We start from the raw sequence: 25,852 nt of genomic DNA on the forward strand, positions 1-25,852 counted from the left end.
GTATGCTTTGTTTCTTTCCTCGCGTATAAGTATGCTACTTTAAGGTTTTGCCAGGTGATGCTGCGAACAAGCCTTGTACAGGATGCCGATTGAAGTTTTGTCGTGATATTTTACTCTGCAACCGTCCGCCGTTTCTGCTAATGAGCCATCGTTCACAATACAGGGTAATGCGGAGATATTAAGGTTTGCTGGACATATATTCGGGGTTCCGATAGCCCTAGACGGATTGTTTCATGCGCGAGTGTTTTCCCACCAATACTATAATTAGCACCCAAGGATGTCACCGTTTGAAATTCGTTGTTATGCAGTTGCCCTATTGATGTTGTAAATGTAAATAGCTTGACCGAAACTCATGACGTTGTGTGTTCACCGATAGGTCTCATTGGATAAATTGAACTCCAGTAATCGCATCCTGGACGTGTACAGGTAATCGATTGTAAATTGCGAACCGTCGATTGTCAAATACCAAATGCTAAACATCACGTTGTTGGTATCCCGCCGTAATTGGTATTAGTTCAAACTGTACGCATTTCCTTGAACGAAAATCATTATGCAGGGTTTGATTTGGGGATGCTGCTAATTCGATCTAGACTTACCTTTTGAAAACGCTGACATGCCTAACACATCATAACTCCCTTCGACAATGAAAATCTTGAATGATGCCTATAGCATGCCCTCGTAGTTCAACCAAGTTTTACTGAAAAGTGGGATTGTCAATAAATGTCATGCCATGTGGCTGGCTCGATACACCTGTTGTCCCTATTAAATGCTGTTCACCGACTGTTCACTTACTATCTTGAGCGTAAAAGCGCACCTAAGCACTGGGCAACGGGCCGAAAGAAGTTGACCCATTGCAATATACGGCCGACAACTGCGCTGAGCCGGGACCGTTGAGCTGATCGTGCGCGATAGAAGGAGGGTATCCACAGCCGTTGCATTTTTTTCCCGTTATTTGGTACAAATGGCGCGTATACCTGACTTGAGATGATCTGTACGGCAATCGGTCCCCCTACGCTCCACGATCGCAACAATGGCTCCTCTCACACTCGCCCTAGGTGTCCTCGCAGGGCTTACACCCCTTGCCCTCGCAAGCCCCGGCTGTGGTAGTTCGTTGCCGATCAACTTCAAGCCTGGTACTTCAACTCACAACGTGACTATCTCGTCCAAGTCCGTCATCGGCCAAACAACGCAACGCGAATACATTTTGCATTTACCTGTCAATTATGCTCCCTCGAATAACAAGCCGTCGCCGCTGGTCTTTGCGTTCCACGGCCAAATGCAACCCGCGTGGAACATGGAGAAGATCAGCCAGTTGTCAGACCCGAACTTCAACAAGGATTCCATCGTCGTATACCCTGCCGGCATGGATGTCCAAGCCCCAGGTGTAAGTTAATCGTATCCAGGACTGCGTTTTGATTCGGCTGACAAAGTAATGTAGGTGCAATGGCTAGGCGACGTTGCTGCGCCCAACTCTTCGGTTATTGACGACCGCATCTTCGTCGATGAAATCCGCAAGAACCTAACAGGCACTTTTTGCGTGGATCAAAGACGCATCTACGCCACTGGTGTATCCAACGGAGGAAGCATGGTTGCGCTTCTGATGTGCGACGCAGCCCTTAACAAGCACTTTGCTGCCGTTTCCACTGTCGGCGGAGCCTTCTACCCGGATGCCGTCATGACGGAGCCACTCTACCAAGCAGGCTGCAAACCAGACCTACAGGGCCGAGCACTTCCTTACTTGAACCTGCATGGTCTCAGCGACAAGATCGTTCCGTACAACGGCAACAGCACTCCGCCCTTTATCCCCGTCCGTGAATGGGTCGACACGTGGGTAGCACGCGACAACTGTGAAAGCAACTACGCAACCGAAGTTTCTGAGAATGGAACTGTGACAGATCTTAAGTGGAAATGCAATGGCCACAAGGATCTGGTGCTGCACAGGGAGATCAAGGGCTATGGCCATGGCTGGCCCAGCAGAGTTGAGCAGGGCGAGCCGTTCGACTCAATGAGCGGCGGGTCGACCAAGTGGGACGCTGCACCATACATTCTCAATTGGTTTAGCAAGTGGGCCACCTACTAGGCCGCGAAGAGTGGGGTAAGTGGGATGTATGCTTTGTAAAGCTTTCAAGCGGAATTATGTATCAAATATAAGAGCAAGAGTTCATGAAAAGTTTTCAAAACTATACAGAAGATTTATCTTTTCACAGATAGTGCTTTTAGATGTTTTTGGATTGGATACATACATGATTCTGGATTCTCCAACACAGATCGAGTCCACATGGCACTGTTGTACTTGAGTTTACTTTTTGTTTACGCCCTGATGTTCTTTCGTTTTAAATTAACGCCCTTATACCTCAATCTACCAAGAAACGTTGCGAATCCCGATCTGGTGTCGGCACAATGTTGTAGTTGAGCCGTTGGATGTAGTAGTCGTCTTCGAGCTCATGCGCCTGAGGTCGGCGTTTTATTTGCCCAAGCAAAATAGGCTTCAGCCCTTTCTTGAAGTTGAACATGCAAACACCTCCAGCGACTAGTGAGAACAAAGAAAGTGCGCCAGCTATGCAAATATAGAAAACCATCTCATCCTTCATCAACGTATTGGATAGTTGCCCATGGCCATACAAGACCAATAATCGGCTGATAATGTAGGCAATATTAGCGGCATGGAAGAGCTTGGCCGAGTTAGTCAGACGCTGATACTAGGGGAGACTAGGCTTACCAAGACCAGGGTCATGCCGATGAGGATCTCATGCCGAACAAAATACACGGCCAGAGCCAAATGTAGAAGCGTAGCAGGTATGATAGCCATGGTCAAAGAGAACTCTGGCTCAACATAGTGCACGTCGATCAAGCCGTAGATCAATAGAAATGCAAAAACAAAATACGGTGTGTACTTAAGAAAAACTAGGTAGATCTGTGAAATGATTAGCAAGGGAACGATTGCGTTGATATGTCGATATGGGTACAAACTTGATAGCACATGTACTTCCACTGTATGGCCATGTCCGGACTGACGTCTTGATACAAAGCCCACGAGAATTCACGGTAGAGCTTCATGGCGACGAGACACATGACGGTGCTGCAGGTACAGCTAGTAACGGCGCAGACAATCAACCCAGGTGACACGCGCCTCCAGAATTCCCAGTCCCTCTTTACAAAAGGAAGGTTCATTCCGTTGTAACCAACAGCGGCTTTTGCTGACGCATTTCGTACCTCTCCATATTGCAATACAGTCGCAATTGAAAGACACACATTGGCAACACACAGCATAAAGATCTGGATATGGTTCTTAATGCGGTATGCATCTAGTGTTAAGATCAATTGATAGAGGCAGCCAAGGGTGTTGATGGAAAGAGTTAAGGATATAACGTAGGCCAATGGAACCTGGGCAACGATCAGTGATGCTCGTTCGACCAGTTGGGGCGTAGTACCTCATATATCGGTTTATTGACCCATTGCAAATAGACGACTAGAATAACCCTAGCATACGGATTAGTAAGAAAAATCATACATGTTGGTGAGCAGGGCTGTCTAGGATCTCTAAGCATACATCTGAACGATGGTATTGACGACTCCTTGAGTCGCTGCAGCTGCGGAAAAGATCCATTCCAGCCGTGTTTCGGGCCACCACGACGGCATGGTGCTCGTATCGCGCGGGTAAAGCCCGTATTAAATTTAGAAAATCGAGTAGCAAAGAAAAAAATTAAAAAGAAGTAAGGCTACAAGAAGACGTGCAGCCACAAGTACAAGTACGACGATAGCGCAGCAGGGGGAAGGGGGGCGCGCGGGACTGAGCCAATGTACTGTGTAAGTACACAAGAATGATGATAGAGCAAAAACGAAAGGAGCCAAAGCCGCAAAAAAGCTGTTGACACAATGGGGGATCGGCGAGGACGCCCCGCAATCAAAACCTGAACACGAGATAGGAGATGACGCTAGAAGCCCGATGCAGTAACGAGGGCCCCAATGACGCGACTCTACTTACTACCTAGTATACTTTGATCTAGTTCGACATGGGCATGCCATTGGCAGACAGTGCTAATTAACTTGGTTACCGATTCGCTATGCGAATTGGGTACGAATGTTGTAAAAAAAATCATTTCATACAATGCTGTTTCTACGCAGAACGGATGAACCCCATGTCGCTGAATTGTCGGACTCAAGCTTACATACGTCCATACCTACGTGTGTATGTATGAACACGTTTTCTTACGCTTTGACGAGTCAGTCAGAATGTAGTTAGTCACATTCCTCTAGTGCAAATCAAGTCCCCTTTCTGTGTTGCCATCACTCGTGCGTGGTCCTGGAATTCTTGCATGCCATGCGCCTGCAGGCCATGCTGTCGATTAGGGGTTAAATTGTCACCGAAAACTGGTTGATCTTGGTCTGTTGCGCGACCTGCAAAAGAGGCGGTGCAAGGATGTTCTGCCGAGATATGCGGTTGCGGAAGCTCCGGCAAAGGAACGATCGACTTCGGCCAGCTGCATCTGCAGATCCTGGTAACGAGTGCGAGGCTGAGTCTTGTGTTGAGGTGGTGAGCCATTTTTGTTTGCCTACACAGTAAGTACTCATAGCAGAGTGATGCATCATGCTGAGGTCGAGAAAGAATATGATTGCGCTATACAAGGCAAGAAGAGAGAATCCTGCGTGCTGATTGATGACACTATCAGAAGTATTCATTCTGCAATTCCAGTACTATAGCCCCCCCCCCCCCTTATCTATTACATCTACATACTTACTCAGAGTCCATTAGCACATCCCACGTGTCTAAGCGTATCTCTTTCTCACATTGGAGATGGCGTATTGTGATGCGCGACGTGCATGGCCCTTTTAACGTTGCTGCCATCCAACCTAGACAGGGGGTTGAGCATCTCTTCCACGTGTTCCAGGGCGCCTCCACTTCCATCACCACTCGGTCCCCGGTCCCGGTCCCTGGCAATGTCATTCCTCGCCAACCCGTTTGTCCGCCCATCCAGAGCGCAGAACGCTTGGTTTCCCGCTGGTTTAGCATCTTCATATCCAAATCTCGATGACTCCACGCGAGTCAGCGAGCAACGGCCGTGCGGCGGAAAATTTGTACCTGGCTGTCGGGTATTTCACGTGCCTCAAGATGACAGCTCGAAAGCGACAGAGATCTCAATCGATGATTGGAAGGACCCCGATCTGGGTGGCAATGCAAAAGATCAGGTCATGGTATTCCAATACAAGGGAAAGTTTATTGCCGTGAACCACGTAGGTGGCAAAAGCAAAGAAAAAACTGTAACCAAGTCTGTGTGTTGACCACGATATCCGTAGGAATGCCCACACTCTTCATATCCTCTGTCCAACGGTGCACCCTTTGATATAGAAGACTTTGGAGTGGTTCTCAGCTCGGGAATTCAATGTCCTAAACATGACTGGTCATTTGATCTGCATACGGGACGATCCGATCGCGGCAGTTATAAGCTTCAAGTTTGGGAAATCCAACAAAGAGCCGGCGCTGACGGCGACGAAATATGGGTAAGGAGAAAGCAAAGAATTGGATGAGATACCCTCAAATACCACGTCATTTAGATGTTCATAAGACAACAAGATGCTCAAATACACTACGTTTTGAAAGATAAACAGCTTGTTATTTATTTCATAATGTACGAAGTGCATCTGACGCTTTACAGCTTGATGCCTGTAATCTCGAACGTCTGGATGACATTATTTCCAAAGTAAGACCAGAACTTGGTTCCGTTAATGACAGTGTCGCTGTGCATTCCATACTGTTCACCAGTACCGATCTGGGTAGCCCAGCGAGTCACTGCTGCGCCGTTGGCTGGACGCTGCGAGAAGCTCGACAAGTCAAAGTTGAGGTACTGCGCATTGCCCCAATTAACCGCTACGATGACTAGGGTGGATTTACTAGCGTCGTATGCGGCGACGGTATAGTCACTGCCACCATCGAGAATCTGCATGCCTGGGCGAATATGCCTGGCAAATTGGGCGAGGACAAAGTACTTTTGCGTTGGACCTCCCACTGTCTGGGCGTCGTTGTCGGCATCAATCAGGCCCCAGCCACCTTGGTCGAGAACTTGCCAGTACTCCCAGGCTACGGGCCTGAGCCATCGGAAATCGAGTATCAGATTGCTTGCCATTTGTTGACCGGCTGCTTCACCATCACCATACTCGCTGTTGTAGACTAGCTTGCCGGCATTTGCAGCCAGGTCGCGGACAGCAACACGGTCGCCACTTCCGTACTGGTAGCCGTGTACGTTGACACGTGCAATCTTGGAAAGCGCGCTGCTTCCTATGGTCTTAAGGTTGTCGCGGGCCTGGTCATAGTACGACTCGTCTGATGCCGCAATTACAGTCGCCAATGAGCGATTTTTCAGCTGCTGGTCAAGGTACCCAATAATCGTAGCCTGGGTGGCTACGTTGATGTGGCATCCCTCCTGTGTGCCATTGGCCTTCCACCAGTTGGCCGAAGGCTCATTAAATGGGTCAACAGTCTCGAATTCGATGCCCCATTTGGACTTGAAGACTTGAGCAACTGTTGCCATGTATACGGCATGCTGCTCCAGGTTCCACGATTGGATGTTTTCGGATCCGTCGCTGGCCCCGGATGGGTTGTGATTGATTGTTTGCCACCACATTGGGCTGTTGCTGAAGAGTTCGGTCTTTTCGACGCCCCTCGCAATGGCCTTTTGAAGAGCCGTTCGTTGATTGACATCTACGTTCCTATAGTCCGACAACCAAATTTAGTGAAGCACGTCAAAAAACTATGTAGTGTTGTCTCACCAGTTCCAACTGGCAGAATTTGGGTCAGAGCTCGTCCAATCCAACCAGAATCCTTCCATTTGCCTCGATCTCTTGATGTTGGGTGACACGACCATCTTGTCTGTGCCGATCGTGTTCCAACTGCATGCACCAGCGTTGTAGCGAGCGTGGGTGAAGCCAAGGCCTGGTAGTGTAACACTGCCGAATTTGGTCTGCTTGAGCGTGAAGAATATATCTGCCAAATCGTCTCGGTCGCCGAATTGCTGAGCCCACCAGGCCAGTGACGTTCCCCATCCTTCCCAGATTCCCCAGTTTGATTTGGGGTCAATGGTTGTCGTTAAATCGGCATTGACGCAAAGGCCGCTCGCAAGCACGAGGGCTATCTCAGTAAGAGTAGGAGCACGCATTGTGACAAAACCCCAATGGTACTAGAATTGAAGGCCGTGAACATAGTGGCGCCATAGGTCCCTTCTTATGTGAATATGTGGCAGTACATATCCTAGCCACAATCTTGTTTCGAGTATACAAGGCCGGCCTAAACCTACTTCCATCCGTTCCAAGAACATACATAAGGCCGTTGATGCGTGATGGTGTCAAGAAAGAGGGGTTGCGCTTGCGAATAGGTTCAGTTAGTGCTCAGCACAAGCGGGGGCTATTGAACTGCCGATCATATCGCATACGAGAAGGCCCCGAACTCATCTCCGTTACTCTTCGAAGCCAAGTTTTGACTTAAGCGGTTAGCGTAAATGAATCACGGCCATTTTGCGTCTTGGGAATTTATGGATCTGCGCAGCGTGACGCAAGAAACCCCTACCCTTCTAGTTATTGACATCCATAGGTCGGAATAATGAACTATCCAATTCTTCCGCTTGCAGCACCTTCCGCCTTGGTGATGACTAGATTCGACACTTGATGTCCTAAACAATGCAGATCATGATAGTAACAGGTATTGCATCCGCACTCCGAACGTTTAAATTGCAAATTGGCGTGTGGAAGCGGAAGAAGCCGAGGTTACACCGTAGTTCCCGGCTGCTGTTATATTGGCTAACCATCATCAGGTGCAGGTGACAGGTCCAAACCATGGCACCGGAGGAATTCCCGTTGTCTTACTCCTAGTCTAACTCGCTCAAATTGGCACATTTTTCCGACCATGCGTTCCAACAGCACGGTGCGAAGAGTGCAGGTGATCACGTAGTGTATATGCGTAATCCAATTGTATTACCGACAATGTGGTAGGAGAAAGACTTGAAAACCTACAGGAGTGTGGCAGGTCTTCAGATTGAATTTCTAGCATCTTGCTTAACATGCATCGCATAAAAGGTGCCATTCATATCAGTCATGATCCCCGCTGACTTGTGGATGTCGTTTCATTAGTGCCCACATGGTGGTATCATCGTATTTACCTGCTGCAGAACGACCACACCCTTGTCGCAGCCGTTTTGCTATATTTAGAGAAGGATTTGGCGAAACTATCAAAACCTGAAGTGACCTCGACATCATGGGAGAACTGTCAGTTGAACCAAGACTTGCGAAAGACAGAAACGACACTACGGTCTGACTAAGCGCTATTTCAAAATGACCTTTCATGATAAGCCGCATGAACACATGTACGTAGATGACTCAAAAATAGAGACTTTTAAACGATCTAACGTTTCGCAATCCAAGTTCGTCAGATAAGCTTTGCACTAAGCAGATCGAGTTTGTATGTCAAAGCAGTTCGTGGACTTGGAAGAATAAGTCTTTGGGGCATATTATTTCGCACCAAGCCTCTTCGTATACTACGAATTTGGAATTTTCTAAACTGTTAATATTCTCAGGTGGCAAGATCAAAATCCCAGACTTGGACTTTTCGGTCGGGAAAAGGGCCACCTTGTCTTACAAACAAGCTTAAAACGTTAAAGTTCTTGAGCCTAACTTCATCGACCAATGGTTCGCCAGCAGAGTTGGGAATGTCTGCTATTTTCTTCCAGTCGTTGTAATTTGCGCCCGCAGTCGCGGCCCAGAGCTGAATCGTCATCTTTGGCTGGTCCGGGAGAATTGCAATTACACTATCACCAGTAGCGACAATCTTGCCACGGTAGGCAAGGTACGGTGGCGTAGAAAGACCAGGTACTCTGATGGCAGTCTTGGTAAATATGCCAGCTGGTGTCCGCAGGTAATGGTAAAACTGCGGTGTACCTGTTGAGTTGTCGCGCATCAATGCGTGGAAGCGACCTTGACGGTCTGCAAATTGCGCTTCTTGGTTGATAATTTGGCTGTTCTGCGGAATCGAGTAGACCTTGATGCCAGGTGTCGAGGGCTTAATGGGAACCGCGACTGTTTGGCCGTTGGTTTGCTTCCAAGATTTGCCAGCATCCTCCGACAAGGCAAAGTAAAAGTCGTGGTTTGTGCTGGCATCGGGAGTTTCCCGGACCGTCCATGAAACGAATAACTTCCCGGCTTCGCTACTGATACCATTGACGTAGGCATTGTTGTCCTCGCCCTGCAAGTACCTTCCGACGGCGGTCCATTTTCCAGTAGTGGCAGAGTAGCGGTGGATATATGAGTCTCCCGCACCAGATTGCCCTATCCGGAATTCCATCAGGAGATCGCCACCATCGATAGACTCGAAGCGAGGGTAAGTCAGCGGTGTCCATGGGCCGGTGGAACCTGGCAGACTGTGCTGCACAGCTCCGAAAGCACTTGCCGTCCATTCAGAGGGAACAGTCTTAGCAATGCCAGCATTGCTCACACGATAGTTGAGCGGAACATCATGGTGGTCAAAACTTAAATGTATTTTTCCATCGCCGCTGATGCCCACGGAAATAGTGTTGTGCTCATCGAGTGTCGTCTGTTCGTAGTCGCTGAAGGCAAAGTACTGCCAGTCGCCAAGCGAAGGCGAAATTTTTCGCCGTCCAAGATTGACATAATGCTTGCCGTATCCAGAGGCTGTCTTGTAGAAGGCTACATACTGGTAGTCTCCAAACGTCGTCAAGGCGTGTTGTTGGAAAGCAAGACCATTGAGACGGACAGACCCCTGCACATCATCTGTGATGTTCCAGTTCTTCACCGAGGTAATTGAAAGGGCAGAAGTAAGGGAGGAGAGCCCTGCTAAAGCTAATAGGGATGAAAAGAGCTTCATAGTCACGCAGGTGAGCACAACAATAGCGGCGCAATCTTGCAACTTATGCGATGTTTACTATGAGCCTAGCAATATATCGATATGACTAGGTATAAGGCATTAATTCCGAACACAATGCATCATCTGGTCAATACGGCGCCGCTAGTTGATCCGCTAACTCGATGCATCAGTGCCGGATTTTCGGGGTATCATTGACACGAGGAGGAGAAGCAGTGCACGTGTATGGGTAAGTTACCTGTTTTGGAATGCAGGTATTCGGGAATGAAGTCCAGCACTATGCTCATTATTATGAATGCATGTATGTTCATGCTTTTTGAAGCAACAAAAGCAAGTCGGATCTCATTCTTGTGCATCAAATTCGCGACAAGGAGCGCGGAGTATTCATATAGAAGATATGAGGATAGGTGCTTTCCTTCATAGAGACATGCGGACGGATGTCCTCTTCTTGTGGCTAATAAATCAACGCATTGGCAGATTGCTGGACTGGTAGTAACGCCCGTATTTGATACATAATGCGACGTACTAGTAGTGCTAGTATACCGCCACTTCTTTCTTCCCTCTCGCCTTGTATGACTTGACTAACGACCCGCTCAAACACGACAACTGCAACCTCAACAACAGCATCAGTATCTTTGCCCAACCGACCCTGAGCCGGTCCCGGACGATAACAACCATAGGCTAGAGGTCTCGACAAGCGATACGTTGCCGAATATGGCAGGAGCAACTGCAGCCAAGGGCTGTTCCCTTGGCATGTACTCCAACAGGCAAAATGCGCGTCTTGACTGACGTATCGCCTATCGTCGAAAAACGGGGAAGGAGAGGAAAGGAAAATGGGATAAGAGGATTGTATGCGCAATTTGTGTTGTGGTGTCTCCATCCCCATCTCAAGTGACACGGCGAGGATGAGGCAGTCTTCTACTATCTTGCTGTTCGCAGCATACGCGTCTGCGCAAACCCAGTACGGGGAAAACCATGGCGCTGTAAGCCTTGATTCGCAGCTTGTAGAGCAGGCGGCATTCCCAGCGCCCAATGTGATGCTTTATAGCCCTGCGTTCATGTCCAATGCTACTTTCGATCCTGGATGGTTCGAGGGCACCGAGGGGGCCACTTCACACGATCAATTGGGTACACAAATCCCAGTTGCTGGTCTGCGATTGCTCATTCTAACATTTGCACAGAAAGATTCATCAGTGGCCTTGCTGCAAAGAACCCTTCATGGATGAAGTACCAAGTTGCCGATTTCCTCAGCGAAGAAGGCAAACCATTTCCCTACGCCCTCCTCTCGGCGTCATCCGCATCAAACACGACGTCAGAGAAGCTCAGAGTTTGGATCCAAGGCTCAGTCCATGGCAACGAACCCGCTGGCGATGAGGCCGCACTCGCGTTGCTCGGGGCCATGGACAACGACCCAACATGGGCCGCTGCTTTGCTAGAAAAAATGGACATACTCGTGCTACCACGTTACAACCCAGACGGCAACGCCTACTTTCAACGTACCTTGGCCACAAACTTTGATCCAAACCGCGATCACACCAAACTCGCTCGCCAGCAGACGCGCGATATCAAGGAATGGTTCAGCACCTTTTCACCTACCATTGCCATTGACTTGCACGAATACGGCGCAGCGACGCTCTACTCGACCCACTACAGCAACGCAGCCGATGCCATGTATTCGAGCGCCAAGAATCTCAACATACACGCCGAGATCCGCGAGCTCTCGGAGACGCTCTTTGCACCGGCCATAAATGCGTCGCTCATCTCTCGAGGCTTGCGCGGCGAGCAGTACATGACAGCTTCGAGCCGCAACCCGCCACGCCTCGTCGAAGCCGGCACCGACGCAAAGATTGGGCGCAACGCCATGGGCCTGACGCAGTGCATCACGTTCCTTTTCGAGACGAGGGGCATCGGCATTGCGAATCAGCAGTTCAAGCGCAGGACCCTAGCGGGTCTGCAGATGATTCTCGGTGTGCTCGAAGCAGCAAGAGACAATGCCGAGCAGGTCAAGAGCACAGTGGACAATGCTATTGCGGATTTTGCGGCAAGCAACCAAGACATTGTGGTTACCGACTACTCCAACTACGCTAATCGTACGTTTACAATGGTCGATCGACGCACGGGAGAAGTCGTTCAGCTGCCTGTCGAATTCGCAAGCAATACCCCGGCAACAGCTAACCTCACCCGTGCGAGGCCCCAAGGCTACATCATCCCCCGTGCATGGGCTGATCTCGCTGAGCGCTTGAGGGTCTCTGGCTTGGACGTTGAGACCATGCCAGAGGCGTTTCAGGGAGAGGTCCAGGTCTACAACATTACTTCTTCAAAGTTTGCGTCGTCGTATTACGAGGGAGCAATCTTGAACACGGTGACTACGGAGAGTTCTGTGCAGCAGGTTTCGTTGCCAGCGGGCAGCTTCTTCATCAGCGCCGCCCAGAAGAATGCGGGCTTGGCCTTTGTAGCCCTGGAGCCCGAGAACATTGACTCTTATGTTTCGTTTGGATTGCTGCCAGTCGAGGTTGGTGACCAGTATCCAGTCTTCCGTAAGATCTAGCTACATGATCATGCATGCATATTTCATAGACTCGGTACCCGTACGTACCCATCCAAGAGCATATAGAAAAAAACATCTCTAATTAATAGTACAAACATTATCACCGTCGTCCATGGTATCAGCAGTGACCTCAAAAACATGAATACCTGGCATACTATGCTGTGACATCTCCACTTTTCGCACGCTTGGCATCTCTCTCTTCGCCCACCACTGCATCCGCCCGTCGCTTGCCCTCATCTTTTCTTGCATTGTCTTTTTCCTCGCGAGCAGCCCGTCGGGCCTCCTTGTCCTGCTTCTCTTTTTCTTTCCTAAGTGCTTTGCTTTCGAACTCATGCCAGTCCCCTTCAAGTTCTTTCAACGCCTCGGCTCGTTTTGGCGCAGGGGCTTCGCTGGTGAAAAAGGGATGCTCGAGCACGTCGGCCGCCGCCGGCCGTGCATTTGGGTCAAACAGGAACATTGCCTGAAGCAGCTCGAAAGCCATAGGACTGACACGATCCTTGTACTTTTCTGCAAACGTAGACTTCTTGCGTTCGGTTGGGCGTAGAAGCTCAAACCACTGCATATCCACGATGCCAGGCCAGTCCTGTACTGTTGGCGTACCAAGGACATTGTAGATCTTTTCAAGCTGATTGATTTCTCCGCCATCACCGGGGAAAATGGCGTGTCGCGTGAAAATCTCCACAAGTACGCATGCTGCGGACCAGATATCGACTGCTGGGCCATATTGCGTTTCTCCAAGTAACAATTCGGGTGATCGGTACCAGATGGTGATAACGCGATTGGTGTAATCCAGTTTGCCACTCTTCGAGTAGAAACGGGCGAGACCAAAATCCGCCAGTTTTAGTTGTCCGGTATTAGACACGAGAATGTTGGCCGCCTTGATATCGCGATGTAAAACCCCACGTCGATGGAGATAGTCAAGACCTTCGAAGAGCTGCTTTGCAAGGTCTTTCTTGTGCGATGTTTCAAGTTTAAATGTTGGATGGTTTAAAAGACCGGTTAGATCGTGGGAAAGGTATTCGAAAACCATGTAACAATCATTCTTCTCCACCATCACCTCACGGAGGTTGACGATGTTGGGATGGTTGAGAGACTGTAACAGTTTAACTTCGCGAATGGCCGTGACTGGAAACTGCAAAATGTCAGCAAAAGACCTTGTGTATGTTCATAATGATTACATACGCCATCGCGTTCACCTTCCATACGAATCTTCTTTAGTGCAACCATATCCTTTGTGTAAACATGCACTCCTTTGAAGACCTTCCCATATGTCCCTGATCCGACCACTGACTCGTTGCCAGGTTTCCTGTAGTACACTGATTCCGAGGCAGCATGCTCTGGGGCCAGTGTAGGTCGTGGCTTTTCTCGCTTCCTTGTAATTGTCCTGGTTTTTGATATTTGAGGCGGCGGCGTCCTTCGTTCTGGTCGAGTAATAGGGCGTGTATCTGGCCGCCTGTCATCATGCCTTCGTGGAAAGTACGGCTCCCGGCGGTCCCTTGTGTCTCGTATATCCCTTGGGTCTCGCAAGTCCCGCGAATCCCTTTCCCGAATATCACGCCCGTCTCGAACATCCCGAGGGTCCCTAAAGTCTCGGTCGCGCGGGTCTCGGAAATCCCTTTCCCTACCACGATAATAGGGATCACGGGAATCCCGGATGTCTCGAGGGTCTCGTTCACGGGGATCTCGATAGGCTGGCTTGCGGTCGTAATAGTTATCGTAGCGACGGTCTCGTTCCCTGATGTCTCGTTCCCGAAGGTCTCGCTCCCGGTTATGATCGTAATCCCTCTCTCTTGGATCTCTGTCTCGATCACTTCTTGACTCGGTATAGCGGGGGGCCACGTCGCGTGCTGCTTCAACTTTTGCTTTTGGATCGAGTAGTGACTCTTTCAACGCTGGCTCAGCTTTCTCGGGCTCTTCAAGCCCCAATTTTGATTTGCTTGCTGGAGGCACCGGATTCTTTGTCTTGAGTGAGAACCCGAATCCCGACTTCGTTGCTGTTGGGAGCGTAGCTGAAGATTTGGCCGGAGTGGCGGGTTTTTGCTCTTCTTTTGAGCCCTCATCCTCTACCCGTAGATCTTTTGAAGGGCGGAAAGGATTGTCGTCAGCGTCGACAGATGTGGAATCAGCTACCGTCTGTGATGTGGGAAGAGGCTGTGGGCGTGGCGCTTCGGTGGCAGGGCGACCGCCTCGTGTTCCAGACGCGGGTGTCCATGAAAGATTCGAAAATTGGGTAGGCGCAGCGCCTCGACCGCGGCCACCAGGCCCACTAAAGGGAGCACCTCCGGCAGGGCCTGAGATTCGCCGATCAGAACCGTGAAAGCTGTTACCGCGGAAACCACCGTGTCCACCCCGATGCGAACTGGATTGAAAACCAGATTGAGGATATGATTGGTTTGAGTAGTAACTAGGGGACTGACTTTGATGATATGGAGATTGGCCTGAAGTGTAACCATGTGGAGGAGATCTGTCAAAGTCAGCGCGAAGTGGGCAGATGTTGAATATAACTTACCCGTGATTTGGATAGGGCTGGTTGCTCCAACCCCCTCTGCCACTGTGGTAGGGTGACTGATTTTGAGGCGAGTATTGATTATGTGAAGGATAGGGCGGGGATTGCTGAAACCCACCACGGCCTTGGTAATGGTAGGCTCCTCTCATCTTGTCGTCGTCTCTACGACCCCTGGACGTATCCGAATTGTAGCCAGATCCAGATACTGGCGAGCTTCTGCGTGAGACGTGCTTAGTAGGGTGTCTTGACTTGGACCCCCGAGAGGGTGAGCGAGATTGACGACGTCGTATGGGTATGGGAGGTGATCGGCTTCTGCGTGGAGTCCTGGCTCGCTTGAAGCTGGGGGGTGAACTTTTGCGAACAGGTGTTGGGGACCGTCTTCGGAGCGGCGAGCGAGATCTGACGCGTCTCGGTGCTCTGCTGCGACTCCTTGTTCGACCACGAATAGAGCTGGGTTGATAGGACCTTTCACGAGAATGATCCAAGGGCGGCGTAGTCCTCCCGTGAGTCCGCCTCTGGGACAATGCCCTCGGCGACAATTCACGCCTGGATCTTCTATCGGGCGAAACCGATCTCTTCCGTGCACGTTGTGTTGCTGGCCTGTAGTAGGTATCCACGGATGGCGACTGACGCCTGTGTGAAGCGGGCGGTAAGTAACTGTCGGGCGTGTTTCGTCGAGGCAGCCGATCGCGGTCAGAGGTATGAGGGCGAGGCGAGTATGCCCTTGCCGACGGCCGGCCCGAGGAATCTGCACGTCGTGTTGGCGACCTGGAGCGCACTGTGCTGCGACTCCGCGGGCGTTTTACGCGTTTAGATGATGGCCTAGGGGATGGAGAGCGACTGTGGTAGTGTTTCGAGGATGGCGTCGTGTCGTGGCGGTGGTGGTGATGGTGATGGTGATGATGGTGGTGGTGTCGACGATGGGGGTGGGCAACCCTGTCTGCACTGGCTTCCCTCTCTGAGCCTCGATAGCGGTCTTCCTTGGAGGCGCTCCGACTTCGCCGACGCGTGCGGTCTCTGTCGAAGCTTTTGTCGCGCGAATGGCCTCGCCCGTGTTTGCCTGATGAGCGGGCGTCGTGGTCGTGGGCGCGATGCCTGGAATGATGTCTGCCCGCCCGTGGTGCTGGTGACGATGTCCGAGGGTCGTAGCTGCGGTCGCGGTGGCGGTCTTTGGGACGTTCCCTACCTCGGTCGGGCGATGCCTCAGTTCTCCGCTCGTCTATATCCTGAGCCCGTCGCAGGGCAGCCATAGAGGCAAGAGGATCATCAGAAGTCGCAAGGTTGCAGCATCAAAAGATTCGCGGGTCAGAGCGACAGCCTAGCCGAGCAGGAAGGAACTCTATCTCCGAACCCCCCAGCCGATGATCAGATAGTGAGAGAGAAAAGAAAAAGAAATGCCACTGCAACTGGTCCGAAAGGCAAGCCGGAATGCGCTGCCTGATGTCAGTGCGCTTCTGAATGATGCTGTCGTGGCTGCAGACGCTACTGTTGCAGTGCCTTTGCACCGGCCGGTCCTTTCGCTTGACGCTATCGATGACGCCAAGGCCTCGTGACAAGGAGGCCCTCCTCCAAAGGGCGCATCCTCATGCAAAACCCGAACCCCGTCGCTTCAGTCTCGAGTCCAAGAATGCTTGTGTACTGCGTGCTGCCCACCGCCGTCTTCCGGAGTGTCTGTCTACTTTCCATCTTCTGGCTGCTGTGCATCAAGGGCAGGCCGCCAGGCTTCACGACAACTATCTACTGCATGCAAAAGCGACACGAACCGACTCATGGCAGACAATCCAAACTGCGGAGCCATCGCAGAAGGCAATTCCTTTATCCAGTGTAGGATTCAAAGACGGGTTGAGGACTTCCATTTGGAACGTACGTGTTGGCAAGCGCCTGCACACGAACCGAGAGTGGTTGGATTTCCGCGGATGGTCAAAATGAAAGCCGAGTTGATCTCCGCTGGGCCGTGGATCTGGTCCGATGTTGAGTATCGTGGGCTCATGCGAGTGAGGCAGTCCACTAGGGGAAGGAATGCAGCATATGCTCGTGTCCACAAGGAAGCATGGAGCAGGAGCAACAAACAGGTGTAGGGCGAATGCGCCATGATCCCACAGACAGCAACATGCGGCTTAAGGCCACTGAGTATAGTCGCAGTCGACTCGCTTTACCAAGAGATGACTCCCAACAATACCATCTTCCATATATCGTGACCGAAGGAGCCGGGAACCCAACAAAAATCCCCACCCAAACGACAATATTCCGAGCACACGGCTAGGACACGCGAAGCTGGGTGATGGGCGGTTTGCGGGGACACACCCAGCCGTGACCGATAGGCGACGACGGCTGACAGTTATTGACCTTCCCACCTATTCACCGATAGTGATGCAGTATACATCAGGGGCGCGAACATGGAGAAGAATTAGTAACTAGTTATGCGGTGATGCGCGGCGGGTAAGTGACTCCCTAGAGTGGTGGTGCAATGAGAGCGCGTCCAAAGACACTTCGTGGACCCTCATCTAGCATAGTAGTAAGAGGCACAAATAATAGCGTCCTAAGTCCTGCCACGATAGGCGCAAGCCGGTCGTCTTGTCGCCTGCTTTGCGATGTACTGTGGGCGAAGAGACATGTGCGCATCTTGTGTTGCTGGGAATGGCGGTGAGATGGGACTGCGTAGTAAAGTTGCGAGACAAGCCAGAGCCTGCCTGGGAGGGCGCCAGGTATCGCCGACCACCTCATCTTCGCCGTCTGCCCCTCACTGTAATCATGGCAGTCGTTGCCATCGCCGTCATCGCTGCACCGTCAAAAACAGAGAAGAGAAGCGCCAGCCAAAAGGGTGATGAGCATGAATGGCTGCAGGCGGAGTGTGTTGATGGGGGAGGGTGGGGGTGGGTTAGAAGGGGTGTTGTTGGAGTGCAGCAGAGAGCCGGGCGCTCCCTCCTGGTCTGGCTGCAGTCCGCTCTGGTTCGCGTCACGTGCGCATCCAGTAGTGTGTAGTGTGGCGTCAGGTCATGGCACGCTAAGCCGCATTTCGCCGGGGTTAGGACAAAGTTATTCCCATGCAGTCATACGGACCGGCGCGACAAGGAATTTGTAGGAACCATGTATTACTGGACCGTTTCGCATCTTTTGGCAACTTTGCCCTTGCTCTTATTCTCTTCCCTAAATCTGATCTACTCCCAGTCATAGCCTTGGATAAGTATACCGACATACTAAATACAATAAGCCCCGACCATTCCATCACGAAACCTTATTGCGATATCCCTCACCCCCCACCATCATGGACGCCGACACGACCAAACCACATTCCGCTGTGCCAACACACATGGTGAATGGAGGGTCGCCGCTCAGACTCACGACCGAGGCTCGCGATAAGAAGGAACGGGAAAATCTCTTCAATGCCATTGAGACGTCCAACCGGGGCCGACAGGTGGTAAATTTCGACGGGCCGACTGGTTATTTCCCGGCAAAGGCTTTTGCAGCAAACAACAGTGGTGGCAGTGCGAGCAGTGGACTTGAGATGAGCAACGGCCACATGGAGCACGAATCCGAGGGCGAGGACACCGTCGTGCAAACGCCGCTTGCGACGAGCCGCGCCCACAGCCCATATACCCAACACCCGACGATTGATTTTGACGGGCTTAGCTGGCCCAGCAAGGGCACACGGCATCGGAAGGAGGCGACGGACGAAGAGAAGGCGGAGAATTTGAAGAAGCTGTCGGGCGCTGTACGGACAATGCTTGAGTGTCTGGGCGAGGATCCAGATCGTGAGGGTCTGCTGGACACACCCGAGCGGTACGCAAAGGCACTGCTCTTCTTCACCAAGGGTTACGAGGAGAACCTGCGGGATATCGTCAACGGAGCCGTCTTTCACGAAGACCACGATGAACTGGTGATTGTACGAGACATTGAGATATTTTCGCTGTGCGAGCACCACTTGGTGCCCTTTACCGGAAAAGTGAGTAGACATGTTGCTTCCCTCCCTGGCTTTAGATCATTTGGCTAGATAGAGAGGAACACGTTGACTGACTGTACTGTTGGCATTAGATGCACATTGGTTACATTCCCAACCGCCGCGTCATCGGCCTGTCGAAGCTGGCGCGCATTGCCGAAATGTTTGCCCGCCGGTTCCAAGTGCAAGAGCGGCTGACGAAGCAAGTTGCGCTGGCGCTTTCCGAGATGCTGCAGCCACAGGGGGTTGCGGTGGTGGTGGAGTCGAGCCATCTTTGCATGGTGATGCGCGGGGTTCAGAAGACGGGCGCTACAACGACTACAAGCTGTATGCTTGGTTGCATGCGTTCGCGGGAAAAGACTCGCCAGGAGTTTCTCAACCTTATCAACAGGAGATAGAAGCGTGGGGCTTCAGGTACCACACAATTGGCGTTAGTGTTTGGGATCCGGCGTTCTGCAGGGGGCGGGGAGTTCATCACTCTGACTGGGCGGGCATATTGCGTTGCATGACACAGACGCATAAGCCTTTCAACAGGTTGTGGTTTGTTTTACTTTTTCTCTTGTTCTTCGTCTTCTTTCTTGTTCATTTTCTTCAACATGCCCGACACACACCCACGGCAACGTATCGTCAAATAGACGAAATCTTGAAATTCATGTCAGATACCGTACGCTATGAGATGGACAGTTACACTAAAAACAAACGCATCATGGTGAAGGTGCTGAAGGCCTTGGTGGCTTCTGGCCATAAACCAACGACACTTCTTGATAGGCATGGATGCGCCGATCACGCAAGGCCTGGCGCATCAGAGCCAAGTAGACTTGAACTTCTTCGATGGTCCATTCCATAACGGTGGTGAGTAGATAGATGCTCCACCCTTCTATGCCTTGCTCCCAGTTAATGCGGTTGTAAAGACCAAGCTCCTTGAAGCGCTTATCAGCAGGCCAGCCACCAATAGGCAGTTTCCAGCGGTGTTCAACGACGTTGATGAAACCAGCAGCCTCGACACCAGCCTTGGCCTCGTCGGCGGTACGCAGCGATTTTCCAAACTTCTCACCAAGTTCAAGCGAAATCTTGCCCCACTTGTCAAAGATGGAGCCAGGTTCTACAGTGCCGTCGTCGGATTTGGGAACAACGGACATTTCGAGTTGTTCAAACCAACCGCCGGGCTGGAGGTGGCTGATGGTATGGAATCAGCAGTGAGTGCAGACAAAGGTGGGAACGAGGCATGGTGACATACTCGAGTGCCTCCTGGTAGAACTTGGGCCAATCAGCGACACAGCCAAAGAGGGATCGTGCGTGGATGAGATCAAAGCTCTCTTTGCGAAATAGCCAAGGCTCAGTGAAGTCATCGACCTCGAAGCGAAGGTTGGGGGGTATCATGGAGGGTTGTGTGGGACTGAGGTCGGTTCCCAGCACCTATGTCATAGCATTAGAGCACAGTCTGGGGTGAATGTAGGTTGATATTGGACACTGACCTCGCACGAGGGGAATCTGTCTGCAAAATCGCTGTGGATTGTGTGTTAGTTTGAGGGGTAGAGATGGGTGAGAAACTGACATTGCCCAAATTCCTGTCAAGTTAGTCTGGGGCGACCGTTGAGATGAATTGTTGGTGGTTGCATACCAGTGCCGGTGCCCAAGTCCAATACACGCTAGAAGAAGGGAGCGAGGAGTCAATGCGGGGGTCCAAGCATGGCAGCCATGGTGCGACGTACCATTGGGTCTTTGGTCAGCGGGGCCATGTACAGCTCGCCATCGAGGAGGAGGAGACATATGTGATGGCTATAGCGGCTCAGTCAGCATGGCGGCACATGGTCACGGGTGGGTGCAGTGCCTACACAATGTCTAGCTGCTCGGCCTGTGTCTCGTCATTGGGCCCCCCTGTCGAGCAGTCAATAGGCAAAGAAGTGCTTTGGTGAAGCAGAGAGGAACGGGACTAGTAGGGCAGGGCAGGTGAGCGCACAGTATGAGCCTTCCTTGTAGGCATGGTAGCGGCGGCCATTGCGGTACTTGTAGTTGACTACGGCCGACTTGAGCGATGTTGTCTCGCTGCAACGTGTGTGGTTAGAAGCGGCTGTTCCCTGGCCGATGTGGGATGGGACATGGTGTAGACTTACGAAGCCGAGTCATCGCCAAAGGCCGAATCCGTCTCATCCGAGTCCTGGTCGAGAGTCAATCTCAGAGGCGGGACAGGCACGGCCACCGGTGCAGCTGGCGGCTTACAAGGGCGATTTGGGCGCCAATGTCAGCCATGGGCGGCAGGGAGCAAGACAACGGTGAATGGGGTGTTGGCGGGGATGATGCAGGTGGGTGAGGGCCGGCGTGCAGTAGGTATGTGCGAGTGGGTGTGTGGGAGGGAGGGTGAGGGGAATGGAGTGAGTGCGATGGCCTGGCCCAAGCCTCTGCGTCTTTCTGATCAGGCAGGTGCAGCCCAGTCACGCAGTCGACACACAGCCAGTCGACAGCCAGGCCAGCCATGAGCAGCTCATCGTCCACACGGCTCGGCACGCTTGCATCCGCGAGTGGGCCTTGGCGTGCTCACATGTACGCACCGCCTGCGCACACGACATACCATACGCCCCGCTCGACCCCACCACCACCTCGACGCCTGCGCTCCCTTGCACACATGCCAGCAATATTACACAGGACAGCCAGGTAGGCACAACCACTCACATCGCCACCCAACTTACGTACTCAAGTCCTGGCTCCTGGCTCCTGGCACTGGATTAGTACCGCCCCGCCCCCCCCGTCTGCGATGCGGCTCCCAAGTCGTCTTGTCGCCTATCGCTCCCATGTGCACAGTGCTCCGTCCACAGCAAACGGCTGATGGCTCTGGTTGGTCATTGTCGCACGTAATCTACTCGGCCTCCTGCGCAGACGTCATGGAGCCTGCGGCGCAATCACGAAAGTCAGAGGCCCAGAATGCACTGGCAATGTCGTACAACTAACTGGCTAGCTGCCCTTCTTTCTCCCTTCTTCCCGCGGCACCATACCAATGCCAATGTCCCTACTCTCCCACGCACCCGACTCGGTGGTACTCGTCTCCGCCGCCCTGGCCGCCCTGCTCGCCTATGTCGTGGCCGCCCTGACGTACAACATCTACCTGCACCCACTCGCCAGCTTCCCCGGCCCATCTCTGGCTGGCGCCACCGTCTACTGGAAAGCCTATGTTGAATGCATCGCAAACCGATCCTTTTGCCACTACCTAGCCGACCTGCATGCTCGCTACGGCCATGTCGTTCGTGTCGGCCCCAATGAGGTAGGTAAGCAAGCACGCAAGCATTCATTGCTTGCATTTACACCTGCGCCGCAATGTTGACAAGCTTCGAATAGCTCCACTTTGCCAACCCTCAAGCCTACCACGACATTTACAACAACAAGAACCGCTGGAACAAGGAGGCCCGTCTCTACAAGAGCTTCAATGAGGACAGATCCAGCTTTGGCTTCCTCACCTACGCCGAGGCCAAGGACCGCAAGCACGTCCTGAATCCCTCCTTCTCCCAAGCCGCCATTCGCAGTGCAGAGAGCTTATGTGCCGACAAGATCAAAGCTCTGTGTGCCGCCTTTGAGCGCCAAGCTAGAGCTTCCAAGCCCACTGACCTCTTCTACGCTTTTCGCTGCATGAGCGTCGATGTCATCACCACTCTGTGCTTTGGCAATCCCATTCATGCTGTCGATGCCCCGGACTTCAACGCTCCAATTGTCGTAGCCCTCGATGCCTCAACTCCCGTCGCCCTTTACTTCAAGTATTCTGATCTCTTCAAAAACTTCATTTTGAAATGTCCTCCCACGCTCTCCAGGATTCTCAGCCCCTTGACGGCGGGCTTGATTGACCTCAACCAGGTATGCCCCTTTGCCGTCCTCCATGTCATTGCAATGCCGAAACCAAAAAACAAAAGTAAAACATAGAGCAAAACCCGTTTTCCATTGCTGACAACCTCATAGCTACTCAGGCAGCAGATCAACGACCTAACCAATGACCCGGAAAAGCTTAAACTCCTTCCGCACAACATGACCATCTTCCACCGTTTAATGGATCCAGAAGCCCATCGTGACAAAAAGGTTCCTTCTGCGGATAGCTTGTATGAGGAGACGCAAGCGCTCATGTTTGGAGGTGCAGATACGACCGGAAACACTCTCATGGTTGGCTCTTTCCATTTGCTAAAAGACCCTACTAAATTACAAAAACTCAAGACGGAACTCCTAGAATATTGGCCTTCCCTCCAGGATGGCGAGCCTAAGCTAAAAGAGTTGGAAGACTTACCATACCTGAATGCCGTCATCAAGGAATCGCTGAGGATCTCGTCCGGCGTTACTTCTGGCCTACTGCGCGTGGTACCTGCAACCGGCGCAACCATAGCAGGAAAAGCCGTGCCACCAGGCGTACGTACATTCTCAACTCCAGCTTACGACGAGCTATCTGCTGATTGTATGCCAGACTATTGTGTCATGTGGTAGCACCTTTGTCCATTACAATGCAGACATATTCCCGGAACCAGACAAGTTCGTTCCTGAGCGCTGGCTTGAGGCACCCGAGCTGGACAACTGGCTGGTCGCTTTCTCGCGTGGCCCGCGAATGTGCTTGGGTATCAAGTAAGTTTGATCCAAATCGTGACTTTTCTACTATACCTGTAGGACTAAAACTAATGGGTTCCAGCCTCGCATGGGCCGAACTGCGCCTAACATTTGCCCACGTCTTTCGAAAGTTCGACATGACTGTTCCGAAGCAACTGTATGTTTCCCGCCATCCACCCAGTCATTCCATTCTTAATCGGGCATCTTCATGTCACATACTGACCATACACAGGCCAGAAACGCTCCTCTGGCGGGATGTCTTTTTGCCGTATTACTATGGCGAACACTTACAGGTCAATATGCGCCCCGTAGACGCGTAGACCGCTCGCGAGCTGGATACCCAAGCAAGCATTTCCGCATGGCAGATAGTAGAGTAAGGAAGCGAATGCACATTAGACTCAAGAGAGAAACAATCCCGAGCACCGGAAGCTTTATGCTCTAATATTAATACATTATGCACAGGCGAATTGGTGGTGCTTGTGGTGTCGATTCACTGGATCAGAAATGACACCAGACTGCGCTAATCGTACATTGCATCCCAAAAAGAAAGCCTTTGCCTTGTTCATCATTATCAGCCTCTTTTTCCGCCTCTTTGTTAATGAACAGGCTACCTACACTGCACAATATGCACCAGAATCGTGCACGTATTCAGAGCGCTGCTACAAGGGCGTGGTTGGAGTGGCTACGAGGAAAAACCATCCTCCTATTCCCCTTCCTCGCGCATTTTGTCCCACGCGTCATACCAGCCTTTCATCTCCCATCTTCTTGACAACATCCACTGCTTTGTCTTCTCGTTCGCGTAGAGTTATGGATGCTCCCACCACTTTTCATGCACACTGTACATACCCTTTTCAACATCCTGGTCGTTTGGACGCCGGATGTTCCATGTGTAGGCCAGTTCGCGCCACGCCATGGGGCCGTCCCATCCATGTGCATAATTTATGAGATTTTGCTCGGGATATCTTGGGTCAAATGAATAGGGTATATCTAGTATGAGCGACTTGTAGTACTCAAAGGCAGTAAGTGAAGGTGCGAGTATGAAGAAGCCCGCATTCATCTGTCCTGGCTTCTTCAAGCCCGTGCCATAGGTTGGAGGAAACGAATGGGTCGAGTCCCATGCTTCGGAATTGAATGCAACAAGGTAGGTCGATGGCAACGTCGTGTTGGAGGGTTTGGTAGCAAGCAGATGAACGGCCGGATCGTCAAGTAGTACTGGATCCAGCAACTTTAACAGCATCGAGTCGGCGTCAAGCATGAGAATCCTGTCGTATTGCACCAGTTCCCACGCGCGCATTTTAGTCGTGACGTCGTCCCAGCGATGCACTGTGGGCTTCAGCCATCCGTCATTCGGTGTGTGGAGAAGGTCGAACTGCGTGCACAATTGCGCCATCTCTCTTGAGCCGGTCCCGTCTCGACTGCGACACATTGGGTGTAACCATGACAATCACGTCGTGCTTTGTTCGCGTGCTCAGATTGTGCACCAGCTGCCACACGAGGATGCGCGCAGCGATAAAGTAATTGTCCTTTTCTAGATCGTCGCTTGCATTCAGGCCTTGCGTCGTGAAGATCAAGTATGCATACTTCTTCGCGTCCTCGCTTATTTCTTCTGTTGCTAACTCGTATGGCGGTGGCGTTGGTATGGGTGGTGTGGGTTCGAATGGGTTTTCTTGTGCAATTGTCTCCTCTACAGGTATCTCCTCCGGCGCTGTTTCGGGTGTACTGGGCGTTGCATCTACTGGCTTTCCTTCCCATGGTTTCCCATCAAGCGGCTTCTCCTTGACAGGTAGCTCCTCTTTGACGGGTGATGATGTGGGAACGGCTAGTTTCTCCACGGTAGAGGATGGCCCTAGATCAACCGGTTGTTCTTCAGCAGACGAGCCGTCCAGAATTAGTGGTGTATCTAGGAAAGTTAACTTTTCTTCGACAGACTTGGAACCCTTGTTTCCAACGATGTCTTGCGAGGATATCTTTTCGAAGCTCCAATGGAAGATCTCACTCTGCGTACCGAGGAACAGAAATATGGAAACTAAAAGACAGGAAAACAAAGTGATTCGAAGCCACCGTTGATTGATAAGATGATTGTTCCAGGTCCTCATGGTAGCGTATGAGCCTAGAGCAGCGGCACTCTGGGTCGAAGGCAATGAAGAGGATTGCCCTTCGACGACATGTTCTCATACTCCTCAACGTAATCACTCTCAACTCTTTCCAAGAGCGCCAGTCCATGATCTTACTGACCAAGAGTGTACACAGTAAGCACTCATCAAAATCCATACAAGTAAGCAGTCGTCCCGTCCCATGCTCTGCTTCGGCGCTCACTCCGAGACTAAGCCACTAACACCAAGCTTGACACTGCGTACCACCAAGGATCACGATGAAAGAGTCCTTACTAGTACAATCTCGCTTTCTGAAATTTTCGGAATATTCCAA

At 51.5% G+C, this 25,852-nt stretch overlaps 11 protein-coding genes across 11 annotated transcripts; 5 read left to right on the forward strand and 6 right to left on the reverse strand.

Moving 5' to 3' along the window:
* Window positions 1–1,030: 1,030 nt before the first annotated feature.
* PSV08DRAFT_177872 (carbohydrate esterase) lies at window positions 1,031–2,080 on the forward strand (the record flags this gene model as incomplete). Its single annotated transcript, XM_014226274.1, has 2 exons — window positions 1,031–1,384; window positions 1,439–2,080. 2 exons carry the CDS (start codon window positions 1,031–1,033, stop codon window positions 2,078–2,080), a joined length of 996 nt encoding a protein of 331 aa, XP_014081749.1.
* Window positions 2,081–2,206: 126 nt separating this feature from the next.
* On the reverse strand, window positions 2,207–3,820 carry PSV08DRAFT_38412 (uncharacterized protein). The gene is made up of 5 exons (XM_014226273.2): window positions 3,551–3,820; window positions 3,432–3,480; window positions 2,971–3,384; window positions 2,720–2,914; window positions 2,207–2,672 (listed from the first exon to the last, which is right to left on the reverse strand). Exons 1-5 carry the CDS (start codon window positions 3,637–3,639, stop codon window positions 2,355–2,357), a joined length of 1,065 nt encoding a protein of 354 aa, XP_014081748.1. The 5' UTR covers window positions 3,640–3,820; the 3' UTR covers window positions 2,207–2,354.
* A 1,118-nt stretch (window positions 3,821–4,938) lies between these two features.
* On the forward strand, window positions 4,939–5,600 carry PSV08DRAFT_361532 (uncharacterized protein; the record flags this gene model as incomplete). The annotated part of the gene is made up of 2 exons (XM_014226272.2): window positions 4,939–5,232; window positions 5,296–5,600. The coding sequence occupies 2 exons, from the start codon at window positions 4,939–4,941 to the stop codon at window positions 5,524–5,526; spliced, it is 525 nt and encodes a 174-aa protein (XP_014081747.1). The 3' UTR covers window positions 5,527–5,600.
* A 48-nt stretch (window positions 5,601–5,648) lies between these two features.
* On the reverse strand, window positions 5,649–7,151 carry PSV08DRAFT_389049 (glycoside hydrolase; the record flags this gene model as incomplete). Its single annotated transcript, XM_014226271.2, has 2 exons — window positions 5,649–6,705; window positions 6,766–7,151. 2 exons carry the CDS (start codon window positions 7,149–7,151, stop codon window positions 5,649–5,651), a joined length of 1,443 nt encoding a protein of 480 aa, XP_014081746.1.
* A 1,371-nt stretch (window positions 7,152–8,522) lies between these two features.
* Window positions 8,523–9,946, reverse strand: PSV08DRAFT_221605 (uncharacterized protein). Its single transcript, XM_014226270.1, has one exon. The coding sequence runs from the start codon at window positions 9,863–9,865 to the stop codon at window positions 8,558–8,560; it is 1,308 nt and encodes a 435-aa protein (XP_014081745.1). The 5' UTR covers window positions 9,866–9,946; the 3' UTR covers window positions 8,523–8,557.
* An 821-nt stretch (window positions 9,947–10,767) lies between these two features.
* PSV08DRAFT_200874 (uncharacterized protein) lies at window positions 10,768–12,507 on the forward strand (the record flags this gene model as incomplete). Its single annotated transcript, XM_014226269.1, has 2 exons — window positions 10,768–10,990; window positions 11,044–12,507. 2 exons carry the CDS (start codon window positions 10,768–10,770, stop codon window positions 12,408–12,410), a joined length of 1,590 nt encoding a protein of 529 aa, XP_014081744.1. The 3' UTR covers window positions 12,411–12,507.
* Window positions 12,473–16,166, reverse strand: PSV08DRAFT_361536 (kinase-like domain-containing protein; the record flags this gene model as incomplete). The annotated part of the gene is made up of 5 exons (XM_014226267.2): window positions 12,473–13,542; window positions 13,593–14,874; window positions 14,920–15,132; window positions 15,723–16,011; window positions 16,103–16,166. The coding sequence occupies 5 exons, from the start codon at window positions 16,164–16,166 to the stop codon at window positions 12,565–12,567; spliced, it is 2,826 nt and encodes a 941-aa protein (XP_014081742.2). The 3' UTR covers window positions 12,473–12,564.
* Window positions 16,167–18,024: 1,858 nt separating this feature from the next.
* PSV08DRAFT_290989 (uncharacterized protein) lies at window positions 18,025–18,796 on the forward strand (the record flags this gene model as incomplete). The annotated part of the gene is made up of 1 exon (XM_014226266.2): window positions 18,025–18,796. A coding segment is annotated over exon 1 (608 nt), but the record flags the coding sequence as incomplete, so codon positions are not given.
* Window positions 18,797–19,557: 761 nt separating this feature from the next.
* Window positions 19,558–21,103, reverse strand: PSV08DRAFT_176632 (S-adenosyl-L-methionine-dependent methyltransferase; the record flags this gene model as incomplete). The annotated part of the gene is made up of 10 exons (XM_014226265.1): window positions 19,558–20,029; window positions 20,091–20,269; window positions 20,329–20,359; window positions 20,409–20,421; window positions 20,475–20,502; window positions 20,566–20,632; window positions 20,689–20,731; window positions 20,814–20,899; window positions 20,968–21,011; window positions 21,074–21,103. The coding sequence occupies 10 exons, from the start codon at window positions 21,101–21,103 to the stop codon at window positions 19,558–19,560; spliced, it is 993 nt and encodes a 330-aa protein (XP_014081740.1).
* Window positions 21,104–21,823: 720 nt separating this feature from the next.
* Window positions 21,824–24,010, forward strand: PSV08DRAFT_200885 (cytochrome P450). The gene is made up of 6 exons (XM_014226264.2): window positions 21,824–22,109; window positions 22,184–22,693; window positions 22,796–23,233; window positions 23,289–23,443; window positions 23,508–23,582; window positions 23,658–24,010. The coding sequence occupies exons 1-6, from the start codon at window positions 21,846–21,848 to the stop codon at window positions 23,743–23,745; spliced, it is 1,530 nt and encodes a 509-aa protein (XP_014081739.1). The 5' UTR covers window positions 21,824–21,845; the 3' UTR covers window positions 23,746–24,010.
* A 220-nt stretch (window positions 24,011–24,230) lies between these two features.
* Window positions 24,231–25,521, reverse strand: PSV08DRAFT_177545 (glycosyltransferase family 8 protein; the record flags this gene model as incomplete). Its single annotated transcript, XM_066091882.1, has 2 exons — window positions 24,231–24,755; window positions 24,796–25,521. 2 exons carry the CDS (start codon window positions 25,519–25,521, stop codon window positions 24,231–24,233), a joined length of 1,251 nt encoding a protein of 416 aa, XP_065949377.1.
* Between the last annotated feature and the right edge of the window lie 331 nt (window positions 25,522–25,852).

This window comes from Bipolaris maydis (assembly GCF_028858645.1).
Source record: "Bipolaris maydis strain C4 unplaced genomic scaffold PSV08scaffold_5, whole genome shotgun sequence".
Classification (NCBI taxonomy): Eukaryota; Fungi; Ascomycota; class Dothideomycetes; order Pleosporales; family Pleosporaceae; genus Bipolaris; species Bipolaris maydis.